Genomic DNA, 18521 nt, shown 5'->3' with positions numbered 1-18521 from the left:
CGACAAGCTTGTGTGATTAGATGAATATTTAACCAAAAAAAAAAGAAAAAAAAACAAGGGTACACGTTATACTACAATTGAAAATTGATTTGAAATTTTCACGATTTTAAATTAGTTTTTCAAACGTGTGTTTCATGAAAATTGTATGCCCTTTTGAAAATCGACAAATCACGATTTACAGGTTATTTTGCAATCTTGGTTTAATGTTACACTATCATCGCAACTACCTTAAAATTTATACATAGGTTTACAAGGTGTAAAAGTAGTTAGACGCACGCGAACGGTGTGTCCTTTGATACACTATACCTTTGTTATACCGTCATTCAACAATGCCGTATCTTTTAACACATTCAAGGGCGTACGCTGACCCTTAAGTCTCTCTGCAACATGTACGAGAATCTTGGAAACCCGTTTGTACTCGGTATGATGGACCCCATCAGGCCCCCTTTGATCTTCCGTCACCGCTGTTATTTTTTTGAAACACGGTTCCCACTGTGGACACTCCAGTGCTCGAATGTTATTTTACAGGGAATACTCCGTAAAAAAAAAATCGACAACATTCTTAAACACAGAAAAATATATGTATTTCATACTCCAATAGGTCTCGAATCGAAGTCTTTTGCTGATTCTCTTGAAAAGAATTCTTGAGGTTAGCTACAATGAGAGCTTTGCGATATCCGCTTAACATTAAAGTATACATCGTGGTGACGGAGGGTTAATCGATGCTCGAATTTCCTTATATAATTTTCATTTCTACATGTTATCGATTGAACATTTTGTGGGTTAGGACTTTTTTTAAAGATCTAATGGGCAGATTGCGCATGTTTTTATCCGTTAAAACCATTGGTCAGGTAATGAGTTGAGCACAGCTGCTGTCAAAATTTTTGAGGTTAGGTAGATCGCGGCGACCTGTCATCTAAATTTCTTACCGTTGGTCGCCCTGATAAACAATTGCTCTCGAACTTTTGCGCATGCGCATCACGTCGCAATAGACGACGAACGATTCGTCCGTTAGACAATCACTCTGTACAAAACTCTACGCATGTCCGTCTGTCTATCCGTATGTTCGCTTATAACTCCGAAACTACTGAAACGATTTTGATTCTTTTTTTTTCTATGGATAGCGAGAATGTCTGGCAAGGTTTTAGGCTTCATTTAGTTATAAAAAGATCAATAGTTCGGAGGATACAACGATATTTGTCAGCTCAGTTGTAAATGGATTATACACTTGTGCGAACGCTGAATAAATTGTTATAGATAGAGGAAAGTTGTGTGCGAGAGTTTTTAAGGTCTCCGTGAGCTCTAAAAAAAAGTCCGTGATAGCATATATGGCTATGTCTAATTCTTTGCCACGAGAAGCGTTTGAAAATATTAGCGGGATGCTTTAGTATGCGTACAATTGATTTACACTCATGTTTACGATTAGATTTTTGCGCATTGTTTACTCGATGTACGTATTTGTACAAATGACGATCGGGATGTTATCAATGAACTTGCACTTTACTTATAGGAAGAAGCAAATGCGGGCGATTGTTTGCGTTCTTGCACGAGATGCGCGATAAGGCGAATACGAACGTGATCCTTCACCTTTTCGCATCGATTTTTATTTGCCAATTCCGATAATGATGCGGCACTGCGGCAAACACGTTTCTTTCTTTACAAAACTCGCCTTCGTTGCACGTTTTTTACGGTATTACAAGAAAGAATTGATATATTCTTCGTTGAATGCGTCAGCATTTGTTGTTCATAATGGTTGATGTGTTCGAGTTTCAACAGGAGATATTTTTCATCCGAAATGTTTTGATTTCATGGATCTTGAATCATTTTTCACACACAAATGCGGGATTTGAAATATTGGTTAATTTGTAAACAATTTTATCTACGACATCTTGAATTTCCATTTTGAAACAGGTGTCGAAATTTTGTAAAATCAATGTCAACGCCGAGATTGAGTTTATTTGTACGGCGAAAGTGATACTTCTGATTTTTCTATTTTATGTTTACGGGTTCTAATGTGAGAAATTTTCGTTATTGATAAGCTGATTTTCACCTTTTGTTAACCACTAGCTTGCAACGTAGGAAAATTTCTCTTCGTATAACCATTCAAATATGAAATAAATATTGGAAAAAGGAATGTGACGATGAAAAAACTACATTTATTTAGATTATTTCTGTTCTCGAAAGTAAATTGTTTTTTGCAGTCTACATTTCAAATATTTAGAAGAGAAGACAGGACGAAATTTTTACGTTAAGAGCTACGATTTTGTATAATTGTTGATAAAAATGAGTAATTTCAGGTCAACAATTCACATCTGATGAAAAAAGAATCTTTTATGTAGTAAAATGTAAAAAAAAAGTAAGCAGTGAGTAAGGATGAGATTGGAAAATTGTATTGCGGCATAAATCTGAACGATGATGCAAGAAAAATAAAGGCGAAATGTATCACGGGACTGCAGATTTTTTTAACCGGAAGTGATAAATTGCACCGATTCAGAGTTCAGTTTCTAAAAATTGCAACGACGATTTAATCCGTTTTCTTTACCGGTCGTTGAGTCATTGCGATGGATGTATCAAGTCTGACTAACTTAAAATCTTATCTTCATTCTCTCCAAGGATGTATGTGTTCCAGGTTTTTTAATGACGCGACGTCAACGCGTCCAAGGTTTTCACAATGTATAGTTTGCCATGCACAAACGGAGAACGCCTAATTATAATTATAAGGCAAACGCTGTGTTAAGTAGAATTACGTCTGGAAGACAAATACATTTGAAAACTGTTTGTGATGACTCGTCCGGCAATTGAGAAATCCATTTGTACATAGCTTGGGAATCCGATCCGTTTCGTAACGGCGAGATAATTCGGGTCGATAACTCGCGACTCTGGAAGCCCCTGAGCAAAAATTTCAGCCGAGTAAAACAAATTTCGAACAGCATTTTCAGTACTGATAAAATGAGTCAGCACACTTGACTCTAAAGAGCCTGTAAAATTATTATAAAAAAAAGATTCTTCATAGCTGCAACTAATACTCTCGAAATTTGAAGTTTATTCCAGTGAATATATTTACATGCAGACTAGTTCTGATCAATACTTTTTAGTATAATTTACCAATGAATGGTTTTTATTTTATTGAGACGAATGTTTCTTTACAAATTTACTTACAATTAGTATATAATAAAAGTAAGTAATTGATACGGAGACAAAGTACAACATTTTTCAATTTTCAAACGTGATTCAACGTGATTGTAAAGTGAGACTTTATTTAATCTGGCTGAACTCTTGCCAAGTCATCAGAAACGTTTTTCCACAAAGTTGACTTTGAAATTCATTGTAATTCCTACAAGTATTAGTAGGAAATAATGTGAAACAATTCCAGTTTAGAAGACTATGATAATTCTTATAATATTTCAGAATTTTCACCGTCACTCAGAACGTTTAAAATCTTTGAGGATTCGTAGCATTTTTACGGTGAGAACAAATTACGAGCTGATCAGAAATTAGTGCTGTAAAATTTATCGACTAATCCGCAGCTTGGACGAATCGTTTTGTTCGATTAATCGATTTATCGACGGTTTCGATTCATATATCGATTGACCTGCCGAATTATTATGAGGCAACTTCGATTAATCGATCATTCGAAAAATCGGCCGACGGTAACCGTCGATTAATCGATTAATGGAAAAAACAACTGAAATCGTCGATTAATCGATTAATCGAACAAAAAGATTAATGGATTAATCGCACAGCATTGTGGGAAATGCTAAAATTCATAATAATTCGCAGATTTGAGTTGATTCGAGCGAAAGAGGTAATTGAACCGGCCGAAATTTTGCATCCAGTCGCATAAAAGTGATGAGTGTAAAAAGGTGATGCTCTGACAATGAGAGTCGTACGGTAACATCGTACAAACGACCCTGGCGTAAATGGTGCGGGACAAGAGGCAGGGGTATTTGCATAGTGGGGAGAGAGATGGCGTCGCACGCGCGGTAAAAACAACTGCCAGTCGATATCGCGGCCAGTAGTCGACCAAGAGTGCGTTCAAGAGGCCTCATCCTCGGTACCGCGCATTTCAAGTGGTAGAATTTTGCGAGTTGAATTTTATTCGTTGTGGCCGAATAAATACTCGTTGTAACGTCTCAAACTCACGCATATTCTTATCGGCTGTCATGTTGGCGGTAAAAATCTTACGGTGAAAGTGATGAAAACAAGTTTCTGTTGAATAACTATCGCGCCAAAGATGTTCTGCAAGCATTGATTATCGTCGATACCTACATTTTCACTCGTACTTATATTTCTTTTCTTCGTCGCTGAATCAACTTGTTAATCCAACGCCTGTACGAAGACGACGTTAACGTCACTGGTGAGCATATTATTCATTTTGTGATAGTTCGTTTGAAAACTGTGATTTAGCTTGGATTTTATAATGACCGTTTGAAATGAAATTGAATATTTGGTGACTGTTGTTGGTGATTTTTTTTAGAACACTTGTTAACATTTCCAAAGAATTTCACTAAAATTTTAGAAAAAACATCAACCGTTATCAATTTTACAGTGTGCATCTGAAGATGTTCGGAGTTTTCATTTTGAAAAACCAATGCAAATTGTTTAAAGTAAATTGTGGCAAAAGCTGGTCAAATGCAACTGAATCTGTGAAAATCATCTTCTGCTATTTTCGTAGAATGAATTTCCACATTTGACATCAACGTTTGAATAAATTCAAGACTTTAGTCTTTACGATAATATTTCGCAATTACCAACAATTTCTTGAGATCACTTTTTTCTACCGTCCGTCCGTAGAAGTAAACAGAAAATTGTAAAAACTTTTATGAACGCGTTAATTTTGCGTCTGAAATTTCGAACCGTCCTGTTGTAGTGTTGAAAAAATGTCCCTGGCTGATTGTGAATAAATAATTTTGCCTGGTACAGCTTTAGATTTAATCTGTGATTTATAAATGAATGTGATAAAAAAAATTAAATGCTCTTTGCCTGCCAGCTGTGGTTACAAAATTTAAAAACAGTGGCTTGCATAATTTATGTATATATATGCATACACAATATGATATACATATATACATATGTGTCTATTATAATAACCAGCATCCTGAAAGATCCCTCCGCAATCACAATGATATAATTTTTTTTTTATTCTCTTATTAAATAACTGGTTTTAATTCATACCTACACGAAAGCTATTTGAATCTAGACGTGTCTAGATTGTCTCTTTGCACATAAGGAAGTAATCGTACACATCGAGATTGTTATAGTATTTATTATAGTATACTAATTGCACTAACTATAGTAACTATTACAGTATATCACTTGTATGAAAATGCTGATCAGGAATATAATGGATCTAGTTATTCGGAATAAAATTACTATATATTCTCGAATGAGTTTGAATTTCAGTTTTTTTTTTTCCTTCTGTAACTTTATAGCTAGCCGATAATTACAGCTGGTGGTACGAAATCATAGAAGAAGTAGGTATAAAGTAGATCCAAAGCCCGACAGGATATCAAGTTTAAATACGAAGGCGTTGAAATTACAAACTTACAAATCGAACGTTCTTTCTTTGGTTAAAAAAACGTTAACCAGGTAGAGAAAAAAATGTTGAACGTAGGAAACTTGAATTAAAAGCCGAATTATCAATAAATTTAGAACAATTGCATCGGTTTACTGTTTTTTTTTTTTTAAATTTCGAGTGATCTTGTTCGAAAACGGATTCTCAGTTCATCACGAGAATTATAGTTGTAAACTTATGATTTATTCATGAACATATTGACGTTGTTAAAAATTCATTTCAGTTTTTAGATCGTCAATTAACGAACAAAATAAGTCCTAATCCATCAAAATTAGACATGCAAAATGATTTCACAACCTCTTTAAAATTTGTTACAACTTATTTTGCTTTTTATTTCAATTTGTGGGTGTCGACTTTTTTTTTTATCCCAAGAAAAGATACGTTATATAAGATTCAAATTGGTTAACATACGTTGTACTTCTCGTTTCTTGATTCCCATACAAGTATAATTTCTCTTGTTTACTCAATTTTTCACCGGACTGTACTCGGAAAATTAAAACTCATATATTATGCGACGATATAAATTCCCGTTGGAGATCGTTGAAATATTTCAAGGTAGTTTTTCTCTTTCTCTCGACTCACAGTCATTGAAAGGGCATCGCTGTCTTCATTTATATTCCTAAACGACAACTCGTCTCTGTACGAACAATTCACAGGTGTACAGTCCAGTTAAAACAATCGCCAAATGATTAAAATCGTTAAGGATGAATCGACAGGATTGTTTGAATCGAAAGTTGGGAAAAGAGATAAAGTATTTATACCAAAAGAGTTGCGATCAAAAATTTTTTGCATTATTTCAAAATATATTCAATAAGTTATCAGATTTGCATGTCGTGAAATTTGTACAAAATTCATTGTTTCGTTGATTATTAGCTGAAATTGAACAAATCATATAAATTTGCCATTAACAAAACAAAAGATGCACGATAATTTAATCCCTATAAGATCATTAATTTTTTACACATATCGATCAATATCTACGATTTTGAATTTGTCTCCGCGCCAAGAGCCATAAAAAACATATCAAAATACGCTTCTGATAAAACTTATCAAAATACGATTCAGATATCGATTCGAAAGCTCTGTATGTCAATTTGGAGACCTCGCACTGATTAAAAAAAAAAAAAAAAACGAGAAGCAATTTGATCGAGATGATCCAAATTTTTTGGCGGCATTGAAAAGATCGACGCTGATTCATGTTCCAAATTGCGAATATTTTCACTGATAATGAATCAGTATTCAGGCCGACTTTCGGAATGCATAAATAATTTGAACAGAATCTGTATAATAATAGTAAATTGTAATAATTATTTCGTATTTTTGATACATGCCAAACGATTATTACATCATATACATTCTCGAGTAAGAATAATGATGAGAATACATCTCTGGATTACGGATAAAACACTTCCTGTAAATTTTCGTCTGCATTACACGTGCCTCTGTAACCGATTATAAATTGCTTTATGCAGTGCCTAATTTTGGAATCACGATTCTCCTTTAACATCTACTTTCACTTCTCGCTGTTCTTGCACGGTTTTGCTTACATTTCGACTTAGAGACTTCCAGCGCTGTGTTATTACACGTCGAGAGATTTTTCCTCCACGTTATATACAAAATACAAAATGCAGTCGGTAGGGACAATATAATCGAATTTCGCGAACAGGTATTTATAAACACACCGTGTATTACGGATAAATAAAAGGTGCAGTTTTATGCAGCTCGCGAGGATGGTTCAAATTATACTCTCGATTTCAAAAACGACGTTGAAACACGCGTTACTCAATTCGATGCGAAGGACGTCGGAACTGGTTTTACTATTTGACGATTAATACCTCGTAAAGCGAAGGTGTAAACCTTCGGACAAGTTTCCCGTCTCCGAATTCTTCGCGACTATCTGGCCATTGATGTTTGCCAACAAGAAGACGAATTCATAACCTATAATTATCCGGTCGCAACTGAGATTGAAGAAAAAAAACAAAAATGGTCTATTGTCACTTTTATATTACAGCATCGAGCAAATAACGAACCGAGTTCTGCATTGAGTGAATAAATTCCTCGACTGCGTCCTTCCAGTCAAAAATTTCTTTGATCCCGTCACGAAATTGGAATCTTTGTATACGACAGACGCCATTTTGGTGGCAGTGAACTCCAACGATTGTCGTATTTAATAATAAAAGTTGTTTTTCATCGCATATTTTGCTCCAGATTGATTAGATGTCACGAAATGAAAGTTAAATAGCTTGCAGGACGATCTCCGTGCCCCAATATTTGTTAATTTGGTCTGAAACGAACAGCTGACTGCCACTTCTGACGTCACTTTTCTCAAACCGCGCCAAGATTAAAAACCGGAATATGAAGTTGAAAAAAAGGTGCCGCAACTTGCATAACCGGATTGATTTCAGACTCGAAATAGTCGTCGAGGTAAAAAACTCTTTCTCATATTATTCGGCAAAGCTGTTGACAAACTTTAAAATCAAGTAACATTTCACAGAGAACATTTAACACGCTGAAATTGTCTGCTACATTTTGCAAAGTTTCGATTCAGAGAATTTGGAAAACTTCCGGTTTTCGAATTTCTCTGTATGCGTAGTAGTTGGAGTGCGAATATATTTTTTACTCAATGTCGTCTGACCTCGAAAGCGAATGATTATAACAGGCATACCTTGTGGGCGATGAACCAGCTCACCGCCCATGATCAGCGACGCTCCGTGGTTCGCGGGATGTGTCGTTGCTTTATTTGTTCCGTCTCGATTACTTACCATCCGTCAAATTCTTTCCTCACAAGGTTACCTCGCACCCTGTCCTTCTTTTGATGGCGGAATGAGACTACGCGTATCTTAAAAAATTCGGGATCCTCGTTATTGGCGCGACTTAATCAATATGGCGGTCGAAGTGCCGATCAGCTGATCGATTACGGCGTATTTAACAAATATCTGGACACGAATAACGTCGCTCTAGCTGTTGAACTTTAATTTTATGTCATATAGTTAATGAGAAGCGAAATATACGGTGAAAGATCACTTCTATATATAAATATGAAGTTCTGTCACTGGTCACTGCCACAATACGGCGTCTCATCTGTTCAGCGATTATAATTATGCCATTATGTGTTGTAATCAAGAACCCATTACGGTATAAAATTTTTTTTATTCAAAACTCAAAGTCCGATCAATTCTCAACATATATTGAAAATATTCGAATTTTAACGTATGGCTGATCAGGTTTGTCGAAAAGTTTAAAAAAATTAATAACACCCTGCTGTAGAAATTACGATAATCGTATTGCTGTGAAGAAGCGTTTTTATTTTACGGCGTAGCTTTATCTTTTATTCATTCTATGTCAGCCGAATAGAATCGATTACCATCAATTATCTTCCTCCCGGAAATTAAATTAGTCTTGTGGGTTAGGTTCTACTGGTTTGAGTTTGTATTTAATCGTGAATTCCGGTTTCTAGCTATGAATTACATTATACCTAAAACAGCGTGCAGGTACAACGACCGAGTGATTAGGCTCGACGCGAGGAGAGGAGAGAAAATTGGCACAGTCGGACGTGTTAACTTGCCGAACCCGCATTAGCAGAAACTGTATATTACAGGTACATTTATAATACATGCGCGTACCGATACGGGATCTGGACAGAAGTGTAAATGCAATTTATTCCAGTCGCGTGAGGCTACACGAGATGTTTTACATCGGCTGCTGTTCAGGCGACGGAATTCAACACGCAGGATAGATACTCTTGATCTATAAATAGTACCACACGCTAATAGACACATTGACTATGTTCTATTCCATACTATCCAATAGCCTCTTACGAATTTCTAATCGAGAAATGATTTTTTTTTTTTACAATTACCTATCCAACAATATTGCCAATAATCATGTACAATAATTAATAAATTGGAAAAAAAATAAGAAATTAGAAATCTAATTATATAATTGAAATAAATATTTGTGTTACGTGATTGCAAAGTTCAATGCATCCAACTAGCTGTGTGTAAATTTTTTTATGAATTCTTTATTCTAGTCAACATTATTCTTTTTGTATACATATTTTTAGTGTCGTTCGTTTAATTGACACTGCAATTCGTTGCTAACTTTCTTATTTTTTCGATGTCTAACAAATTCGGGGATAGATGAGAATTTTATCGTTATTTTTAATCCTCGATAACTTCCGTTATTTTCTGATTACGTTTTTTAAAAAATACAATAAGAAAGCAATCAATTCGTATAAATTTGATTATTACGTTTAGAAAAGAAAAACACCATATCGCTACAAGAAGAATATGAATTTGTTTCAGTGATGTAGTTTTGGGAAATTTTTCAATTTTAAGGAGGAAAACTTATAGTTCATTACTAGAATTACGGCAGCACTATTAAATACCGCTTACGTCTGTAAATTAGTTTCTTCAGAGAAGTGAATCTAATTGTGATTTTCATGGCTCCATTGTTAATTCCGTAACTAATGATGCCAATTTAAACAAACTTCTTGGATCAGTTTTCAAGGTCTTTCCTGCTAATCAAAAGCGTGAATCCTTTGTCATCGGTATATTTTTTGTTATTTGCAGTTTTTTTTAACGTTGATACATGAATAATTCTTAGCAGACCGATGAGTGAATTTTTTGGTATAGTGTGAAATTAAAGAAAGAATTTCAATAAAACTTTTTAGTAATTCAGGGAAACCGGAGAACTGTTTGAAATGCCAAAAAGAAGAGAAAAAACGATTTCGTCAAGAGCGAATAGTGTCCGACGCGTAACTTAGAAATCGCAAAGTAAACAGAAAAAATCGTCGTTAGTCCGAAAGAAAAATTACTTTGACGTTGATTCTAACACGATTTTTAATCAGTCCGAACGGCACGTCTTTGAAAAATTCTGAAACATTCTTCAAATGATGTGAATTTTGAGAATTCATTACGAAATTTCAGTTTATTAAGATTCAAGGTGCGATTTTTTTACACTAAAGGTGTGGAGAAAAATGCAAATCTATTTGCTGTAAGCACAAAAAAAAAAAAAAAAAGGAACAATCAGTCGCGCAGTTTCGTCACGCCGAGGATTTCCCAATAGCATTAAAGATGTTTCTTCTTCTGTTTCCGCTAATGATAATGCGAACGCCGTTGACCTTAACGATCGCAGAGTGTGTTTAACAATCGATTGCAAAAGTCTGCTTGTGCAGAATATGATACTTTCTCTAACCGAATAACGAGGTTTTTGGCCTTCGGGCTTATGTTGGTTCAAATCGGTTGACCGTTAATTCGGGATGTTTCATCCTCTTATTAATTACCCATCCCTTCGATGATTATCATCTTTTATCGCGTCCGGCTGCTCGATGTATCAGCTAATCGAAAATATAAAAAGATAAATTTTACTGAAATACGACGATTCAATTCCAATATTCTCAATTCACATAATGTTTAAATTTTTCTTCCATAAACGTGGCATTAGATACTAAATTTAGAATCTATCTCCTAAAATAAACTTGAGGTTTGATTTTCTCTATTTAATTTGTTTTGCAATTTCTTGGTAATTACATACGAGCATTTAATTTCGGCGAAATGGTTTCGTGGCATTTTATAATTGTCTGATTTGTTTGATAGTACTGCGTGTAATTTCACAGCATTTTTCGGGGTTCTTTGAGGAATTTCAGAAAAAATTGATGGGTATTTCGATTTTTAAATTTCAGTGAAATAGTTTTCACGAAACAATTGTTTGGTACATTTGATTCTGTCAATTTCAAACGCACGTCTTAGTTTTTATGAGATAACTCGGGCTGATTGAAAATTTGCGAGACTCAAAAAATTACATGGCATAAATTTTATCTATCATTAAAATGACTTGTTGAAAGTGTGAAAGAAAAGCATACAGGTTAATTAATTTTTGACGGCGCCGCGTTAAAATTTCCTGTTTGAGAAATATTTAAAATTCGGTTGAAATGTTCTTTCGTATAAATGTCATACCGTGTTTTGTGAAAGTGAAAGACGATGTGGATACATTACAATGTTTAATTAACACCGAGTCCATTAAAATTCGTATAATGATATACGAAAGCTTGCGTAATTAGTTGTATAAGTACACCGTTGAACGGTTTTCGTAAATTTACTAAATATGTGAAATATGTAAAGAATGAAACTATGAATTTAAATTAAAATTAGAAGATTATTTTTCTTCTATGTTGTACAACTTGAACAGGGTTCAGATCTATGATTTGTGACCGGAAAATTGTAAATAAAATAATGATTTCAGTAGAAATGATGAGTAAAATTCAAAACTAGTCAAAAGAATATTTTGACAAATAATAGGGAATTCAAATGGAATACGAAGTAATTCCTTTTTTTAATTGTAGTTTCCTTATGCGCATGTTTAGCACATTCGCAAAAATGTACAACAAATTTCGAACAATTTGTATCAAATTAACGAACCATTTCTGCTTATACCACAAGTTAAGTAAATTTAAAAAGCAGATGCGTATTTTTGCCATAAGGATTTCAAAAAACCTGATTTTGATATTAAATTTACAAAAAATATATAGCGATTCCACTTCGCTACACAGAATTTTTTTATAGAAAGAAATGCACGCATATTTTTCCCGGAAGAAAATATTCACGAACGAAAGATTAATTAAAAGTTAGCGAAGTTTGCGCTGACAATGAGCTTGAGCTCAAAATCTGCGCCGTTATCAAATTTGTACCACGCTGTAACAACTGCCATAAAACTAGAGTAGACTAATAATGATCAAGATTTAAAGCGCTGTAGTAACAGGGGCGTGTCAAAAAACCGTGACGTCTAATCATGTTAGCTAATCTTTTTTATATGCGATTGTTTGCAGAAATGAAGCGGGCATTGTTGTTTATTACCTTGGCTTCGTGGTCCACGGGGCAGATCGTCTTTCCTGATACCTACGACTCGATGATTGCGAAAACAGTCAAACCTCAGAGATTTCAATCGAGTCCTCAGATTGTCGAAAACAATATTTTGAACGATAATCGCGCCGCCGTTTCTGCGTTCAGCTCACCGCAAGCACCAACTTCGGCGCTGATCTCGGGGCAAAATGATCAATTGCCCGCAGTTTGGAGTAGAAGGGTAAGTTTCAAGAAGGAATTTTTTAAGGATGCGGAAATAATAACGTTTAACGAGATTGAAATATGATTGAAATAAAAACGCCACAAAAGACAGGCTTGAAATACTGAACGGATACTAATTGAAAAAGTTTTCGCAGTCTTTATTAAAATATATTGGTGTTTTTTTTTTAAAGAATTTTTTAATTCCCCTGTAAACGGCAAGACTCTGAAAAACTTTGTCAAGAATTCCAATAAACTTTGACTCTCTCGAAATGCGTTCAAAAACAGTTTCGAAATTCAAACGTCTTATGAGTATTAAGATAACGGATTTTCATAATATTTTCCAACATCGTGGGAGTTGGTCTAAAATTTTAGAAGAAAAATAGTTTTTTATTGGGTCTCAAAATTCGTCAGAAAATGTTTAGAAATTAGTCGGAAAAATGATGTGACTTTGCCAAATCTATAATAATACTGACGAATTATTCAACTGCAAGAGAAACTTTTTTAACGAACAGATTTAGAAATAATCAAAGTTTGAGAGACTTTGGACAGTTTACTTTACAGTTCCGGGGTTGTGTTGCTCCGAAAGTTTTGAGAAACTATTTGAATGAATTCTTGATTGACAATGATGAAAACTTGAAAGAAGTTCGTTGTCTTTGCCAAATATAGCAGAGAAATTTTTTTTTAGATTTAAACTAACGTCTATTGAGTTTTAAAAATACAGGGAAAAGAGCAATAAATAGTATCATCGGGTGAAACCACATTCATTTTAACTAGAAATCCGATATTTGATCGCAACATTTTGCAAATTCGCAAAAATTTCGTATTATGTCTACAACGACGAGAAAAAAATAATTCTAACCCACTGAATATCGACTGTCAATTGGTAATATTTAATTTATAATCTTACGCAAACAGTGCACACTTAGCTATATTTAACTTCTCCGCGTATTGCGAGGTTTCAGTAACGATCACTTACAACTCTTACCTATTCAATTTGATTGCGCAAACTCGCTGACTAACGTGTCTATCAGCATTGTGTCGTCGACGCCTGTGCCCAAAAAAATGCGCATGCGTGCCGGACAGTGACGCTCAACCCTAAATTTTTTGTGCGCTCAACATCCAGCGCGTTCACGTCACGACGTTTCGATGAGAACTAAAGCGAACTTGAAACTCCGACTACGAATATAGTCGCGATCGGCGAGCGTTCAGATGCTGGTAATATTTTCTTTCGATCGATTAACTTTTCGATCTGCTACCGTCTATCACAATAAAATATTTGATACAAACTAGGTTAAAGGTTGAAAGTACGCATAGAGAAAGGGCTTATGACTTAAATCAATTGATACGGCGGTCGAATATGCGCAGACAAATTTTTTGATGGATTAAAATATGCTTTCAGAAAAACAATTTGTATTATTCAGTGACGAGCGGCATGTATTTTAATTAAAAAAATATTTGTTTGCCCGTAATCGCTTTATTTGGTAAATGGTAACACGTTTTTTCTTTTCTCTGTGTAGAAAGATCAAACCATTTTAACATTTTTTAATCGGAAAATAGATATCATTTCGACAATATCAGAGGCATAAACAGCTATCTCAAAATTAGATTGGAAAAAATGCAATCTCGAAAACTTGCATTATAAAATAAATTTCGGTGAATCTAAACTACGACCATTGGAATTCTTTCATGTACAAATCAACATTTTTGCTACGGGCATTTTTTAAAGAAAAACATAATCAGATACATTTTGAAACTTTAGAGTTCTATTTCAGTAGAATACTAGTATCGCGAATTTTGGGTAAAAGTGAAAATGAAAATGTGAGAGCCAAAAAATGACGCTGTTCCATGAAAAATTTCCTGCTTAAAATTGCCCAGAATACAAATGCAAATGAAAGGCTTAGGTTGAATTAAATAATATTTGAATACGTCTACTTTGCGCACCTTTCGCATAACCTCACTATTCGGTATACCGGACCTAACCTCAATACTGGATAATGGTGTCATGGCGACGAGAACGACGCGCATTCAAAACACATTTCAGCTCTCGTGAGCCTTAGATCATTCTTATTCATAAGTGAGATATGCAAATCATTGTTTTTTCGGTAAAGATTGATTTTAATAGATGTACCTAATCTGGCAAACCCGATTTGACGCCCACTACAGGAAGACGCGTGTTCTTTATTTATGAAAATTTTTTTTTAGCGATGATTCGAAGGGATCGAAAAACAGTGATAATTACGACTTGAATAATAATTAATTTATGAGCATTTTGTGATATCACAGTAATCGTTTACAGGCAAACAGCGTGATATCCAAAGGCGTAGCCCGGTTTGCCTTGAGAGTCGATGGGGCAGTTTCGGCTACACAGGCAAGAGGAATTCCAGCAGGAAATAATGAAAATGTCATATTTTCGCCGCTCAGCGTCGCAGCTGCTTTGGCTTTGGTGCTTTTGGGCTCGGCTGGAAAAACCTTCGAGGAAGTTTCCACGCTGCTCGGATTCAACGCTGGCGTTGATATATCAAGAAATTCCGAAATTGTTCACCAGATGTTCGGTGTTTTGCTCGATGCTATCAGTGGCACGCCCGGAATACCCGCTCCGCAATCTTACTTCGCCAGCGGAATATTCGTCCGGGTAAGATTATTTATCTCCCTTTGACCCTTTTTGACCGTTTTTTAGTTATTTACGATTCTCAAGGCTTGGATAATCTATATCACGTGAATTGTTTTCTTAGGACGGCTACCCAATCAGGAGAGAATTCCAGGCAGTAAGCCGAGACGTCTACAAGAGTGAAGTGATAAACCTTGATTTCGAGAAGAATGGTCGCGATGCTCAGGAAAAAGTGAACTCCTGGGTGAGTCAAAAGACGCGAGGAAAAATTTCTGAAATCCTGCGTGAACCGCCTTCACCTGAAACGAAGGTCATAATAGCGTCTGCGCTGTATTTTAACGGAGAGTGGAATCAGTTCTTCATCGATGGTGCCACGAAAAGGTTGGTGTCAAGGCTTTTCGGATTACAGTTTTCCTGAAATATGTTTAAACTATAAATTTACTCAATTCGTTATTATATAATCATTGATCGTCTTTCAGGAAACCTTTTACCGTTGCGCCTGGTGAGGTCGTCGATGTCGACATGATGTTCAACGGTGGAGAATTTCCCTTCTTTGAGGACAAAGAGCTGCAAGCTAAGATCGTTGGGCTTCCTTACAAGGGGAAAGAGGTATGGGTCCAAGAATATGAAAAACATTGACTTTCTAGAGATGTTTAGGTATAGAAGGTTGGTCAATTAAGAATCAATGCTTTTTCATTAAGTTTGTTAGGAAATCGTCGCATATTGAGTATTTATCCACTTGATTTATTCTTAATTTTATTCACAAAACTATTTGACACAATCCCGCTGCACTGGTATTGGTTTTCATCAAAAGAATAATAGCAAGATTGAAATGACCGTTGAAAATATATTTGTTCCGGTGAATTTGTAAAAACAAGTTTTGTCAACAAAATAAGCTATCGTGGAATGATATAGAACTAATCTGCTAGATCTTCTGCTATTTGGAAACGATTTTTGATAAGTTGAATTGAAGGATTCATATCCAAACTCCGTTTACAGTTTTAGTATTTTCTGTGTAGTGTTTCCAGAAAAATTATTTTACCTTCTGAACACAGGATTAACGAATATATTGGTAATGAATACTTAACGTGCGACTATCTCGTGGTGAAACTAACAAAAAGTTTTGATCTTCAAGTTGACAATTTTCTTAAATAGTCCTTAATGGAAAAATACATTAATTTGTCAACTGCGGGTTCAATGTAAGTTTAAAGCTTGTGGAATAAATATGATTTACCGAAGCTCATCGAGATCCACAATGTGGGCTGAAATTAGGACAATATGGCGGTAGGTTGAGTGAACAGCTGATCGTTTCGAGTCAACTTCAGGGATACAAGGTTCTAGAAAACGTTGTGTACGCAATTGAGTTTTGTTATTTCGTGACATGAGGTTAATGTCAAGTAGAATACACAATGAAAAAGGAATTTTATTTTGCGGTTTTCCACAAAAAAACATTTTTCTCTTCTCTGTCATCAAAATTTATGGATAACAGGTGACTTGTTAGTCGTAGATTTTCTCTTTTGCGTCAAACACTCAGAGAGAGAAAAATTATGGGTGGTCAAGTTTCAATATGACGTCGTAATTCAGTAGTCTAAAACTTCTAAAAAATCTCTCAACAATTTACAATTAATCTTGGATGTAAGCTTCGAAAATATGCAATGACAGAAGTCGGAAACGTACCCATTCAATACAACCCGTACTTACAACTATTGCACACTACCAGAAAATGATAAATTATAAATTGGTTAGGACAATTCAAATCTGAAAATGAAATCTGGCTTCAATTTACAAATATCAATTAGATCGATGAAGTTGTGTCTCAAATAATATTGTTTTTCACCCTTCACGATTGCTACATAACACATAACACATGATATTTGTAATTGGAATTAGTTCTATAATTGCAAACAGAATCTCAGACCAGTCAATTCTCAACCTATACTTCTGAAACCCTTCACCAAAGAACACCGCTCTTTTCTTCCAGGTGACGATGTACGTCGTGCTTCCCACGAACCGAGGCGTGAACGCATTGCGGGATCTGGAAAGTCGGCTGAGCGCCGAGAGGCTGGAAAATCTGATCGGAAGCACGAAGAATGAAACGTGCATAATAGCGCTGCCACGGATGAAGTTGTCGAGCACATTGAGTCTGAGTAGAGCTCTGCAGTCGTTGGGATTAAACTCTCTCTTCGACCCGCTCTCGGCTGACCTGAGCCTTTTGTCTCCAGGTTACACAGGAGCCTCGTTTCAGCTCCAGAGCAACAATCAATTCGCGAATCCCTCAAGGACGCAGGCAGGCATAGGTCTAAACGACAAAATCTCGTTCCCGAACAGGTTCGGCGAGGATGAAGAGACCACAACACCTCTGACGTCACCGTTAAGGCGAAACTTTTTCAGTTACGACGACAGAGTTGGCGGCTACCACGTGCAGCAGTGGGCAACGGGCTTCAGTATCAGCCGGATTAACCGGCAGCGCCGCCGGCGGAGCTTTCGGGTAGCGCTCCGGAAAAGCGCGGCACATTCAAACCGCGCTAGGCGGCAGGTTCGCCCCATCGATCAAGACTTTCTCAACTACGTCAGTCAGAATCGACCGTCGTACGGCCTCGACAACCTTCGTAACAACTTGGAGCTTACCAATCCTGGCCTCTTTGCCGAAGACGTTATCCATCGCGTTGAGATCGACATTACGGAGAAGGGAACCGAGGCCGCCGCTGTTACCGCCGTCACTCTCACCAGGGACGGTAGTCAGAAACGACTCGTTGCCGACCGTCCATTCCTCTTTTTCATCAGGCACGAATCCACCGGTCTTCTACTATTTTGGGGCACCGTTAATAAGCCAACCCCGAATTATCCCAGTGAGAAGCGAACGACTTAGACTACCTTGCGATTCTTAGACTGTAATTTTTATTCCACCCTTTTCTTTTCGTTCAGTCGACTCTTTTCCGATTCTGGATAACGGGAATCTGTTATACAAGTATAATAACTAGGGAAAAGTAAGAGAAATCCGGAAATTTGGACGGAATAGGATCCCGGAAATGACCCTGGAGATACATGAAATCTCAGGGAAGAACACTTTTCCCTCACAAGAGAAAAAAAAAATCGTTGACTTCTGGAGCAATTAGTTTAGTATAGATTTTTCCGGGGATCCATTTTTTGCTGCTTTTCATCCGCGAAGAGATTTTCAGAAGATGAACAAGTCGTCGATACGTTTCGATAATTTGGTGACTGTTCAACAGTGAAAAGGGTTTCTAAATATTCTATAAGAAAAAAAAAAATGAGTTGG

At 36.0% G+C, this 18521-nt stretch overlaps 1 protein-coding gene across 1 annotated transcript; it reads left to right on the top strand.

Moving 5' to 3' along the window:
- The first annotated feature begins 3999 nt into the window (after positions 1-3999).
- LOC124297100 (serine protease inhibitor 28Dc-like) lies at positions 4000-18500 on the top strand. Its single transcript, XM_046747724.1, has 6 exons — positions 4000-4357; positions 12402-12655; positions 14933-15268; positions 15369-15625; positions 15724-15853; positions 17226-18500. The coding sequence occupies exons 2-6, from the start codon at positions 12404-12406 to the stop codon at positions 18111-18113; spliced, it is 1863 nt and encodes a 620-aa protein (XP_046603680.1). The 5' UTR covers positions 4000-4357; positions 12402-12403; the 3' UTR covers positions 18114-18500.
- Positions 18501-18521: the final 21 nt, after the last annotated feature.

This window comes from Neodiprion virginianus, chromosome 2 (assembly GCF_021901495.1).
Source record: "Neodiprion virginianus isolate iyNeoVirg1 chromosome 2, iyNeoVirg1.1, whole genome shotgun sequence".
Classification (NCBI taxonomy): Eukaryota; Metazoa; Arthropoda; class Insecta; order Hymenoptera; family Diprionidae; genus Neodiprion; species Neodiprion virginianus.
This window is presented reverse-complemented; position numbering and strand designations above follow the sequence as displayed.